A 14297-nucleotide genomic window follows, 5' to 3' on the forward strand; every position below is an offset into this window, starting at 1 on the left:
ATCTTTTGAGAGCATATTTTTTAATGTGTTTCTCCCCTGCCCCATGTGCATCCTAAACCCTTCCTCCTATGTGCAAAAACACACACCTTTCAAGAGTACTTGTACAGGTTGGTGGCCTTGGCTGCAGGAGGTTGGGCGGCAGGACCTTGGCAAAGAGGACGCAGCCGAAGCAAAGGTAAAACCTCTCATCTTGCTGGCAGTAGTTGGTGTGCGTTTCTGTGTGTTATCAGACCAATGTGTTTCCAGCCAGATATGATGATATCATAACAGTAATACACACTCACACTTATGTATGTCCCTACAAGAGTAATTGCAGTACACATTGTACACAAGATCTCCTACAGTATCATTGTTTCTTTCTATCTAACCTCCATCTGATACACTCTAATAGTATAAGGGGGTGATAAGCCCCTTAAGTATTCCAAAGCCTCAGGCATCAGCTTGTGTGTGTGAGACTGTGTGTGTTTGTTTGTGTGTGTTCCTCTTTACTTACATGTATGTTATACATGTGTATATGTTTGTTTGTTTAATGTGCTGTGTAATCTGTCTTGGAATTAGAATTTACTTTACGTCACAAACAATTGTATGATTTTACCCTGATTTACTGCAGCTGAAACATCTTTTACTCATAAGCATTTTGGCACGTTCGACAAGGAGTAAATATTCCCTCCCGTTGACTTTGTTCTATAGCGTTTCTCTTCCTTCTTAAGAGATTTTGGATGTAAAACCATGACTATATTATACAGTATGTGAGACTTATCCAAAGCCAGTGATATTACATGTGCCAGACGGTATGAGAGATTGATAAAGCCTCTATAAAGGGCATCCCAGTAAAAGGCTGTTAACCCAGAATGGCCTGTGTGGTCCCATGTGTAATATAAAGCTGCTCGTTAGTAGTGAACGATACACTGGTAGGTCTCAGTATACCATGCTATGACCAGAGAGAGGAATGAAGGAGAGTGAGGGGGAAGTGCTAAAACATTAAGAACTGAGGGAAGAAGGATGGAGGACTGAGAGGAAAGGTGCTAGGAGAGAGGAGGTAGGAAGAGTCAAAAAAGGGGAGGAAAGAGAAGTAGGAAGAGGTGGGAGAAGATCAGGAAAGATGCAAGGTGGTTGGGTAATGAAAGGAGGAAGAAAAGTATTGATAAATACAGGAAGATATAAGAATAGCTGAAGCGGAGAAGGAAGGTGAGGAAGTTATAAGGGAAAAGGAAATTAATGACAAACAAAAGGCAATAGAGCATGCTGCAGCTCCTCAGTGGTGCTCTATTTTATGACTTAATATATACTGTACATACCTTTGCAAAACACAAAACAGCAATGGAAGTGGTTGTGAAGCAGTGAGATAGATGGAGAGGAAGGGAGGGAGAGGGGAAAGGAGCTGGACCATCCTGAACTACTGAGGGTGTCAGAGAGAAAAAGAAGGGGAGTGCTACAGAGAAGGAGGGAGGCTGATTGCTGTGAAATATAGCCCAGAATGAATGGCTGGCTGTATTAAATCAGTGCTGAAAAAGTTACTACTCTCATAAATACTATATATGCTAATAGTGAGGTATGATTTACTGGGCCTATTAAAACACAGAGAGATGGGGGATGCTTGTTCTTTAACCTCATGTGCTCTCGACCTGTTGTTTTGCTTTTTCTCTTTTATTTTTTCTCTTTTTGCTTTTATTTGATATATCTTTCTTTTGATATTTGTTCTGCCTGACCTAATTTCTTTCTTGTACTTTTTGTATTAACTCATGTAATTATTCAGCTGCTTGCAGTTATTTATCTCTTTCCCTGTCTTGATCCACGGAAAGTTTTCTTCCCTTCACAGTCTCATCTCACTCATTTTGCCTGCCTCTCTCTCTCTCTCTCTCTCTCTCTCTCTCTCTCTCTCTCTCTCTCTCTGTAGTACCTAGGTCTGTACCACCTCCTACCACAGTGCAGAGCTTGAATGGCTTCAGTGCCAAGGTGAGCTGGGTGCCACCCACCGGGGACATCAGAGGGCCGATTGACAGATATGAGCTGAAGGCCTACAATAGAGATCAGCCAGAGGTACCACCTATCAAAGCCATGTACCTGGCTAATGGAAATTTCACAGGTAAAACACATGTAAAGTTTTGATAGATGTTTTGACATGCAATTCATATATTTAATATATACAGTCACTGGAGATATGGAACAAGGGTTCCAAAGACATGGGGTGGGTCACAATTTGGATAATTCCGTGAGTATACTTACATGTAGTATACTGTATATGTACTTATGTAGTGCGCACATTTCGGCCCTTGGTGAAAACACATTCACACTGCCTTTTTCACTCACTTTCCTTCTGTCTTTAATACAAACACACACTCACACTGTCCCAGGCAACCCTGTTAATGTCCCCTTGGCAAGTCCCCAGCTTTAAGAGACTGTCTCCATTTGGAACAAGACACTCAGGACTACCCCAATGATGTCATACCCTTGCATTGCTCCCTCTCTCTCTCTCTCTCTCTCTCTCTCTCTCTCTCTCTCTCTCTCTCTCTCTCTCTCTCTCTCTCTCTCTCTCTCTCTCTCTCTCTTCTCTCTCTCTCTCTCACTCTCTTCTCTCTCTCTCTCTCTCTCTCTCACTCTCACTCACTTTTCGATCTTTCCTCACTTCATCTTTTATGATGATGATGATGTCTGCGTCCGCTGCTGCTATTCGTCCCTCCTCTCATCCACTCTACTATGTCTCCAGGCAAATATGAAGATGAGCTCTCAGTCTCCGTCTTTCTCAGTGTCTCTCTCGGTGCTCCCCCTCTCTCTTTGCCAGACATTAACTCCACCGTGATAAGGCTTCTTGTTAATTTATGATGGCCTCGACACCTGACTGCAGAATTACACCAACGGCTAAAAAACACAGAAAGCAAATGAGGGTGTAATGACAGCGGAGTGGGGCCCTGGCCCCTAATTGAATTAAAAGACATGGGTAACAGAGAGAGAAAGAAGAGAGACAAGTAGAGGATGACTGGACACAGAGGGTGAGGAGGGTTGGAGGGGTTGGAAAAGAGGAGAGGGAATGTAAAAGAGTGACTTAGGATACACGGAAAGGAGTGGAGAGGGCAGACGGCTAGGACAAAAAACATTAGAGAGAGACAACTGTAGCTTTACAATTAGAATAGACTCTCCGTGTGTGCCAAATCCATCAAGTTTGCTCAGCAACAGTGGCACAGAGAAACAAGTTAAGCATTTAAATTGCACTATTGAAGAAGATTGATACATACTTTAGTAACAACAGGTTCCAGCACACATTAAAAGGAGACAGAAAAGGCATGTAGCCAGGTTAGGCGGGGTTGGCACAAAAGGGTGTTAATGGATAAATTCAAGTCTTTTTAAAACAGTACTCACATGCCCTTATGTATTTTGCATAAATGCACTTTTAAGTTCAGCCGAAGCTATTATGAGGTCTGAGTTAGCAAAATCAAGCCGATGTTACTGAAGTTTTTTTTTTTTTTAACAAAATTCCCTTTGCCTGTTTTCTCTGTCTCACTCCCTGCCTGACATGTTGTTCACGTTCTCCTCTTCTCCAGGTGTGCTGCCGAGTCTCACTCCATCCACTCGATACATGATCACCGTAAGTGCCTGTAGTCCTGTTGGCTGCACTGAGAGTCTTCATTATGACAATGGTGATGATAATGATTTGGGATTGAGCTTCACAACGCCGGAGGAAGGTAAGGCTGTAAAGCACAAACACATACACATATATACACATCCATCAAGAGAACTTCCGTCCTTTTTTAAAGGACTTTGAATTGCTTAATTTCTGAAGAATGCTATATGAATACAATTGCTCTGCATTCTGTCCTTTACCAGTAGCATTGATTTATGACTGTTTCTGCTTCTGGACACAGACACTCTTCTAAACACACTCAGACATCTGTATCCTGTCTCCTCACTGATGTTTAGCTCTTAAGAAGAGAGGGAAGAAAAGACAGGAAATGTCAGAATGGAATAAATGAAGCACGGAGCAGGACAGGGAGAAGAGGAAGTAAGATGGCTGTATAGGGCAAGACACAAAATGATAAGAGAATGAAGCACTTTGTAACTGAGTGAAAGGCAGATTGTACAGAGTAACATTTTTCTTATCTGGGAGGTCATGGAGGGAAGATTACATGTATAAGGAAAGAAGAAGTGGAAGAGGAAAAGAGAGATTTTTCTTCATATGTTAGTCACTACATTAATCTGTGTTGGACTAACTGGCCTTGTTGGGGAGATAATGTGACGGCAGGGGTCAGCTAAAATCAATCTGAAGTAAAAAAAAAAAAAAACAAAAGAAAAGATTACTGTATTGATTCTTACTGAGCGCAGAGTTAAGACACTGAACCATGTTAGGGAGACTGGAGAAATAACTTATTTATAACTCTATTTTGCCAAAGTCTATTTTTCAAACTCACAAAACCTCATATAGACACATTTTTACAAACTTCTCTCTGAGCGCGGAGACATTAATTTCACCATCTTCACTAGATCAAGGAGCAAAAAAACATAGAATGTTCTTCTCCAGTCTCTGCAGTGTTTTGAACAGTTGTCCAAAGCTGTGTCAATGTCTAGCATCATGTGAAATGAAAAGTCAGATTTTCATAACATAAAGCAATGTTGACCTGGATAAAATTGTGACTCACCATAGTTTATTTCATTGTTTAGTGTAAGGTATATGCTTTTGTTATAGTAATATTTTAATGTTGATAATATATGTTGCATTCTTGTATATTGAACAATTTCAGCTCCAGATGCTGTCTCTCCTCCAGCCACAGTCTCATCCCCCTCAGCCCTCTATGTTACCTGGGAACCTCCAGCAAGGTAATATACAATACACAGTCTCACCTACTCTTCTCACAGCTAAACCACTTTTTCTTTTGGTCAACGTTATTTTGTTTATGTGCAAGTTGTAAGTTGCTACATAAGTAAGTACACACCTGATCTTCTGTCCTAAAGCCTTAACTAATTGACATCATGCTATTATACATGTCTGACCTACTACTTCAAGAGAATATGAAAAAACAGCAGTCTAGTAAAGATATGTATTTTAGTAAACAGAGTCATACATAAAACAAACATATTGTTGTACAATAATGTATCTCCTTTTATTCAGCATATATATTTTTTCACCTTGAATAAAGATGCCCTAATTGAACACAGCGGAGAGATTAACATCAAAATAGTATAAGTTAAATATAACATAATCATATTATAATAATTAAAACTTTTTTGTTACAATGATAGGCCCAATGGAAGAATTACAGAGTACCTCCTCTATCACAACAACCAAATGGTCTACAGGGGGGAAGACAGACAACACAACATCACTGGTAAAGAGGAGAGCGAGAGAGAGAGATATTGTGTGTGTGTGTGTGTGTGTGTGTGTGTGTGTGTGTGTGTGTGTGTGTGTGTGTGTGTGTGTGTCGCAGCATAGATGTGGCTGTGGAGGGATGGGGCCTCAGAGTAAAGAGAAAGGGATGAGTGAAGGAAAGCAAAATGGAGTGGGGGATTAGCATTTAAAAGAGGAAAGAGCGTCTCTTACCAAGGGAATAGCACTTTGAAAAAGAGCGCTAAACACACGCACGTTAAAATAAAGCAGCGGAGAAACAAAGAACGCCAAACATTGGTGCACATGCATACACACAATTTGCTTTGAAAGCTTTCATTAAAGAGACTTAAGGAAGGTATGAAAAACATTTCACACCACTGAGACTAGAGTGCTGCACCAGGATGTAAATAGATACACACACACACACACACACACACACACACACACGTATGCACATACAAGACACACTCTCAATGGAACATATGCAGAAATACAGTATGCAGGGATGTACACAGACTCACAAACGCAGGAGAGTCATCATATCTGGCATTTGTTTTTACACACACACACATACACATGGTTAGCGAAACATCACACTGCCCAACAGTGTATGTGTCTGTCTTTGTAAGTTAATGAATGCATGAGAGCACATATCATCCATGCTGGGTTAATAATGCAGTGTCTGATGTCCACAGTGATTGTAAGGATTATAGAGGCAGCAATTATACAGTATGTGCAAGAATAGATTGTGTTACAGAGAGTGAGATTGCCACAGTGAGACAGATCGAGAGCAGTTTTAAGGCAAAGATGGACATTGAAAGAGAAACAACAATCTAAGAAACGCAGCTAAAAGGGGAGAGCAATGATTCTGTAAAAAATAGGCAAAATTCAGGGATTGGGTTAAATTACGATTAAATCATGTCACAATAACAAGTTAGAGAGCACTTTTGGTTTATGTTGTAATTTAAGGTTTTTGAGCCATAGACTGTACCGAGCCATCATTGTGGTTTGATTTGTATTCTTCTCTGTCTCCTGCTGTATGTGTGTGGGTTTCAGGTCTTGGTGTGTATTCCACACATCTCTTAGTACTGACTGCATGCACTTCAGTGGGCTGCACCAACAGTTCACAAGTTACTATGCTGACCTCTCAGCTTCCTCCGGGGCCTCTACATGCACCAACTCTTACCCTGCTTGACTCACGGACTATTCTGGTGGAGTAAGTGCGCACACACACACACACACACACACACACACACACACACACACACACACACACACACACACGCCCCTTGACACAGGTGTTTCATTCAATATACAGTATATGTACAGTTCACTAAAGCCATTTTAGTTTCTGGAACTGTGTGTGTGTGTGTGTGTGTGTGTGTGTGTGTGTGTGTGTGTGTGTGTGTGTGTGTGTGTGTGTGTGTGTGTGTGATTCAGGTGAATCTGACTCAAATACAGTGTAACTGTGTCACTGTTGTTTTTAACAAAGCATTTACTCACAAATGAGAGAGAGACAGTGAGTGTTAACTGTTTCAGCATCACTGAAAAGGACAAGGTAAGAATACGTTATTCAAGGAATATGATTGCTTTTCAGTTGTATGTGTGTGTATGTGTAAAATACAAGGAGAGAGAGAGACAGGGTGAGACGGAGCCAGTGACCTTCTGCGGTTGTGTTTACCATGCAGAATATTCTTCTGCACTTGACCTTTCACCTCTAGAGGGAGGGGACGGAGAAGAAGATAGACCCCTGCACTTTTTCCATCATGTTCATGTGCATATGTTCCTGGTTTTTGTGTGTGTGAGTATGAGTCAATCTCTGTGAAAGCCATTAGTGTCCTGACTGTCACTTACAGTGGGACTCACGGCAGGACGGCACAGAGCCACTCATACACACAGACACACACACACACACACACACAGACACACACACACACACACACACACACACACACACACACACACACACACACACACACACACACACACACAGGGATATCCACACATACTGTAGTTAAACAATGGACATTTGAGGGTGAATGTGAAGGAGTAATATGAAAGCACACAGTAAGAGGGTAATGGCGAGGTTAAGATGTGGTGATCTTGGTAATGCTTCAATAGTCTTGGATAAGCAGTGCACAAACATATACACAAGCATATCTGCCTGAATGTACTGTCAGAGCAGTTTTATAGTTTTATTGACAAAGAGGCATTGAACTGTTGGGCCTCATTCATGAGTACTTTTCCTTCTCTTAAAATTTGTTCAGAATAATTTTGAAAAAAATAACAATTGATAATACCTGATGTATGATTCAGAAGACATGCACTGATTCCATTCTAATTTACCAGATATCAGGATTGATCCTAAATTGAATGTGTGTTAAAGGTATGCAATCTGTCATGGTAGTAGTAGGGAAAAATAGGCATCTAAAGCAAAAACAATGCTGAAAGAGAACTAACATATGGAAGTAAACTCATGTTTGAAAAATGCATATTACTAAAGATAGTAAGATAATGTATATTTTCCTCTTACCCATACTTTTGGAAATTAAAACCTGTTGACAACAAAATATTCTTTAACAAAAAGTGATTGTGACCTGTTATGCCATACAAAGTAACAAGCTTTTTTATCTGTAGTCTATAGACAGTTGACAGCACAAAAAACAAATTACTAGGTGTAATACATCATCCATGAGAGTACTGCTGTCTGCAGAACAGGGATATGTATCATAGCCTTAGCCTTTACAATGTGTTTCAGCTATATATTCACTAAGTGTGGGAAGGCTACGTATTGCCTTGTTAGCACATTGGTAATAGGCAGAGGTTGAGAGATCATACTTTGTCAATACTTCTCTATTGTGTCTGTGAGAAAAGCTGAGAAAGACAGAGAGAGAGAGAGAGAGAGAGAGAGAGAGAGAGAGAGAGAACAGCTGTGGAGAAAGTGGATAAGGGAGAGAAGAGAGGAAGATAAATTGTGAGTTTTAATGGAAAGAACAGAGAGAAATGGAAGGAATGTTTAAAAGGAGAGAAGGGGGGGGGGGGTTGTGAGAAAGGTTGAGGTAGGCTGCAGGATGTGAACAAAACAATATCAGCAGATTTATTCCCTGACCTCACCTAACACTACCTGACACAAACACATTCACACACACACAACACAAGCAGAGACAGCTGCAGAAATACCAACACTGTGAGACATGTGTACAGTCACAAAAAACATAGAAAACCTGATGGGACACATGGCAGGTTAAGGACAGAGGTAATCTTCACTATACCTTTTAAATGAAACAATTATTTCTGGTTTAACTGAGCTTGTTTTCTTTCTATCTTCAATACCTTAATGTGTTTTCACTAATTATTTGATGGCTCCAATGTTGTTTTGTTGATTGTGCAATGTAAAGAACAGCAGGAAAGATGGGAGGAGGAAAGGTGCAGGAGACAGGTTGACACTTCATATGTATTATGATGCAGAATTTAAATCAATTGCATCTCAAGCATTTTAACGTGCTGAGAAAGCCCCCGTCTGTTTCAAACTAATTTCAAAGCACACTTTGAAAACCAATGGTTTTCTAAAACCATTACTGCAGTGAATTATGATACAGATTATTACAATTCCCCTTTGATTTAGTTTTTCAAAAGTGGACATACATCACACTGCCAATCGACAGCATATAAATCTTATAATAAATGTGATAGATTAGCCACAGTGGCTAATTGTGTGCTAACACACACTCATCAGTCATTCAAAAACTGGCTTTTAATGGGAGGAACCAAGAAAGGAATCCATCACTTTTTAAAATGGCCTCCCTCTGCTACCATACCAGGAGGGTTGGGTTACTCCCAGGGATTTAAAAAAATTGCAGAACTATTTATAAAAAATGTTTTAATGCACCTTTATTTAGGAATTGTTTATTATTGTTTTGTCATTCTTAACATCTTGGGGAAATGATCAGATTTTGTATATTGTGAAAAGTGCATCAGGTTCCATCATTTGTATGTAGATCCAGTGATTTACACACTGTGTTTCAAAACAGTATTACTGCAGCACTGTATTTTACAAAGGTAGGATGAATTGAAATAAACAAACCTGCTCTCTTAGAAACATTAGAAGTTTTTCATGGCTGCACAACCTTTTATACTAAATTATTTCATCATAGCTTGAATATCTCTCCAACATTATCAACAGTCAGAAATCACATCACATTAAAAAGTACAGTGGAAAGATGTTGACCATTAAGACACATTCAGCAGCTCCTACAATCCCTTATTAGAATATTTTAAAAATGCAATCACAGTTTAGTATTAATAAATCAAACAAAACAAAAAATATTTAAATGTTCTTTGCAGTTTAGTATGTAAAGCTAAGATTATGATTATTGCCCTCTCTTTCACATTTTGTAATGGATAGCCAAGAAGTTTCAATTTATACATACTGTCTCTTATCCTCTCTCTCTCTCTCTCTCTCTCTCTCTCTCTCTCTCTCTCTCTCTCTCTCTCTCTCTCTCTCTCTCTCTCTCTCTGTGTTGGGGATGACCTTCCTGTTCTAAATATAGAAAAGGAGACACCTATCCGAAAGTAAACTATGTGTACAGTATACGGGCTTCTGGGTCATGTCTGAGAAACCTTAGCTATCTGCGTTGTGTTTCCATCTCTACTTGCAGAAAGAAATACAATGATAGAAAGCACTCTCGTTTGTGCACACAATACACACGCAGTCATAGGACAAAAGAACTGTCAAGGAAACCCTCAGATACTAAAATTGTTGCTCTGTCTCTTTCACAACCTTATTTTAATCAAATTTTAACCGGCAATATAGACACACAATTGTAGAAATAATGGAATATTCTGCAGTCAGTTGAAACTTATAACAATTGAAATTTAAGCAGTCCTGGTAACATCTTATAGGAGAAATCCAGCGCAAAATGAACCTAGGGGTTAATAACACATGATTACCGAGTCAACCGTTCTCTGGGATATGTTTTCATGCTAATCTAATGTGACCAGTTTTAGCCCAAACCGCTAATTAGCTTATAACGCTAGTCGTCGGGGCACGAGGAAAGTAAAAAGAAATCGCTATTTCTATACCACTAACAAGGCTTAAAATAGCACCACACTTCCACGGTAGCATAATGAGGGTCCCTACATGTAAACCGAAGCATTGAGAACTTTGTAAGTGTACAGTTTATTAAAAAGATAGTTTAGAAAGATAGTACCATTCTCGTATACATGGGAAAGCAGTCACGACCAGTCGAACGACGAACGCCGTGCAACCAGTAACCAGTAACATAGCTCGTCGTTCGACTGGTCGTGACTGCTTTCCCAAGATGGCGCCCGCATGTATACATGAATGGAATTGTCTTTATAAACTATCTTTTTAATAAACTGTCTATACACTTACAAAGTTCTCAATGCTTCAGTTTACATGTAGGAACCCCTCAGTATTACTTTCCTCGTGCCCCGACGACTAGCGGTATAAGCTAATTAGCGGTTTGGGCTAAAACTGGTCACATTCAATTAGCATGAAAACATATCCCAGAGAACGGTCGACTCTGTAATCATGTGTTATCTAGGTTCATTTTGTGCCAGATTTCTCCTTTAATATACAGTATATTTAACTGAAGCCGTCTGTGTTCAAAAAGAATGGCCGTTCTTTTTCAATTACATATTAGTATATAAATAAATGTCAAAATGTTTAAATGTCTATTGAAATATTACTATGGTAATTTAAGCCACAATTATAAATTATCTGTACAATCCAACATTTTAACTGGACTGGCCTTGTGCACCACAGTGAAGAAAACTGTCAACGAAAGTAGTGGCTATTTTACGTGTTTCTAATAGTTTTTCAACAATAGAGTTTTGTGATAGTAAGACATAACCTATTAGACAGTCTGTAGTTAAACAGAAAAAAAGTTGTAGGATCAATTTGTAGTTTTGGTTTCTTCAGAGGAATTTTGTTAATAAAAAAAGTCTTATTTTTAATCTGTACATTAACTTGACAGTACAGCTTTATAATAAATATAGTGGAATTAAATCTGAATTTAAGTGCAGTACTAAAGTAAAGGTATTTTGTTATTTCCATCTCTGCCTCTCCAGGTGGTCCCGTCCCTCTCAGGTGAATGGCGTTTTGGAGTTCTACTCCATCTTCCTGTCACATGATGGTGCAGTGCCTGTGCTAGCCTATAACAGCTCAGAACTTTTTGAAGACCACACACTCCGCAACTTAACCCCTGGAACAGCTTACACCATCACACTCGCTGTGAGTCCCTTACTCTTTAATCTTTTTGATTTTCATTTGTCACATTCATAAACACATTAATGTGTGTGTGTTCACGTCAGGCCTGCACAGGAGGTGGGTGTACCTTAAGCCCTCCCAGCATGGCTCAGACTGAGGAGAGCACCCCAGAGAATGTTCCTGCACCGCTGGTCATACCTCTGTCCCCACATGCACTCAATGTCAGCTGGACACCTCCTGATACTCCGAATGGTGAGAGGACACACACTTTATCTGGCACATACAGACAGATACATGGCCAAGAACATTAAAATATACAAAAACATTTATCAACAGTTACGTTAAAGAATAATGTCAAATGTCATATTAACTAAATATCCGCAAATACTTACAAGCTTTGATTTTGTTTAAAAAAAATGTTTTTAAATGGAATTTTCATCAATACAGGAAAGTGATCTGAAACCTGTGAGAGATAAAAAACGTAGAAGAGGAGAAACATTGACAAGAATCATGATGAGGATAACATTAGTTGAACTGTGGACTTGAATACACAGTGTCAGTATTTACCATCACCTAGACTATCACAGATATCAAGAACTATACCATTGTACAGGTATCCCGTATGTGTGACTATGAAACAGGTGAAGGTTTCCCTTTTGTGCGAGGGGAATCAGATGAGGTCAAGAGATAGAGATAAAACAGTTAGAGAAAAGGAAAACTAGAAGAGAAACCAAAAGGAGAGGGCATAAAGGACTCGGAGAGAATGGGGAAAGAGACAAAGACAGGGGAGAGAACATACAATTTGAGACAGAGACTAACGGAGAGCAGGAATGAGAGGGCAGTGCTTCACCAAGCTCCTTTAAGTGGATGAAAAGTGCTCCCTTTTGACTGAATAGAGAACTGCAGGCTGGAAGCACATAGATTCACACTGATTGCCTTTTTCTCTTAGTGTTGTTTGTTCTTCTTACCTTCGTTTAATTTATTTACAGCCAATTAAAATCCATTGCACAGAGCTGGACAAGATGTATTTGATGTATATTAGATGTGAATTTGAAATCCTGCTACTGGCTTGGAACTGTCTAGATGAAAAAGAAAAGTTATTTGTGCATAACTATTTTCTGTATGTTCTGAAAAAGTGCTAGGAGTGATGCATCATCAATCAGTATACTATCTGAAGTACAGGTACTACATTAACACTTGCAAAACCTCAAAATATTGCACAATATTGCAGTCTAAACCGTAAAAAAGAAAAGAAAAGCCACATCTTGCTCTTACATCGTTTCAAAATCCACACCTGTTTTTTACCTATATTTAAATATATATCACTAACCCATTTAACATCCAATAAACTACAATTTGCAATTGTTTGTCGTTAATGTAAACATTAACTAAGACATGTAAAAGAAATGTACAAACCAGATACCATTTAAAAAAACGTCTTCAAAAGGTAATAAACCATGGGATACCCTTATATCTTAGGGCAGTGGTTCTCAAACTTATTTCAATAATGTACCCCCACCGAAATATCTTTTTATTCAAGTACCCCCTGACCAGCACAAAACATTTTTGGTAGCAACAAGATGCCTAGCTATATAAAGAGGCACAATACAGCGCTCCGCCATCAGTGTCTGATTTAGAATGATATTTTAACTTAAAAAACATTTAAATACTTTCAGTTTATTTCAAATATTTAGACTGTATCACTAAATACATTCATTATCATAGTGTATCATTATTTTAGGAATTATGCATGAATGATATATTTTAAATAAACATTTTCCAAAGATCTAACGTACCCCCCTGCAGTCCTCCAAAGTACCCCTAGGGGTACGCGTACCCCCATTTGAGAAACACTGTCTTAGGGGTTAAAACTGAACTGCAAAGTCCCCAGATCGAGTCCAGCTGGGGACCTCTCTCTCTCTCTCCCTCATTTCCTGTCATCACAGCATTACATAGCATATACATCAAGTAATCAGATGTGCATAAAAGTGCATAGTTCAATACATCTTCAAATAACTAAAACATAGTAGTTTCATGTTACATGATCTACCACATGGTATACCTAAAATAGTGTATTTTTTACAAATAAAACACAAACATGAATCAAAAAGAACTATATTAACAAATGCACATCTTATGAACCCAAATGAATTGAGTGATGAAAACCATCTGAGGATTTCCCACCCCATTTCACAGTCTCTAACATACAACGCACCGCCACATATTATCAAATGTTACTGCCATGCTCGTTAGAATGTGTAATTCCATAATGTGTGAGTGTGTGTGTAATGTGAATCGTGTGTGTTTTACGCTTAATGCCACATGAGTGCATTTTGCACCATAAACCATGTGATATGTGTGCATATTAGCCTGGATAAATTACTTAAAGCTTTTCTCATCTGATGACAGAAATTTATAACAAGGAGACACTTAATCATGATTACCCGATTATCTCATGCTTAAAAAGCTTTAATTTTTGCTTAAAGAAGGGCTCAGTGCCTCTTTTTTTCATTTACTCTTTTTTTCATAAATGGACAGCAACAATGACGATCCTGATGGTGATGGGTTCCAAAGGAGTGAGATTCTGTGTCTCTCTCTCTCCCCATCTTCTCCCCAATTCCGCAGGGATTTGTGGGGGATAATCCTCTCGGGGATTAGGTCGGGGCAACACGCAGACAAAGAGGGGAAATAAGCCTGTTATGCATTCGCTGCTTCATTTCCCAACCTGTCTTTATTACAACCTATACT

The 14297-nt window shown here is 39.1% G+C and overlaps 1 protein-coding gene across 1 annotated transcript in view; it reads left to right on the top strand.

Moving 5' to 3' along the window:
• The window catches only part of ush2a (Usher syndrome 2A (autosomal recessive, mild)), a 245699-nt gene that overhangs the window by 117814 nt on the left and 113588 nt on the right, over positions 1-14297 (top strand). Inside the window, exons 37-44 of the mRNA XM_031314426.2 lie at positions 95-175; positions 1898-2086; positions 3540-3680; positions 4734-4809; positions 5233-5318; positions 6374-6533; positions 11411-11573; positions 11654-11801. Coding sequence (XP_031170286.1) covers positions 95-175; positions 1898-2086; positions 3540-3680; positions 4734-4809; positions 5233-5318; positions 6374-6533; positions 11411-11573; positions 11654-11801 — 1044 coding nt within the window. The remainder of the gene's footprint in view (positions 1-94; positions 176-1897; positions 2087-3539; positions 3681-4733; positions 4810-5232; positions 5319-6373; positions 6534-11410; positions 11574-11653; positions 11802-14297) is intronic.

Source organism: Sander lucioperca, chromosome 3, assembly GCF_008315115.2.
Source record: "Sander lucioperca isolate FBNREF2018 chromosome 3, SLUC_FBN_1.2, whole genome shotgun sequence".
In the NCBI taxonomy this organism is placed as follows: Eukaryota; Metazoa; Chordata; class Actinopteri; order Perciformes; family Percidae; genus Sander; species Sander lucioperca.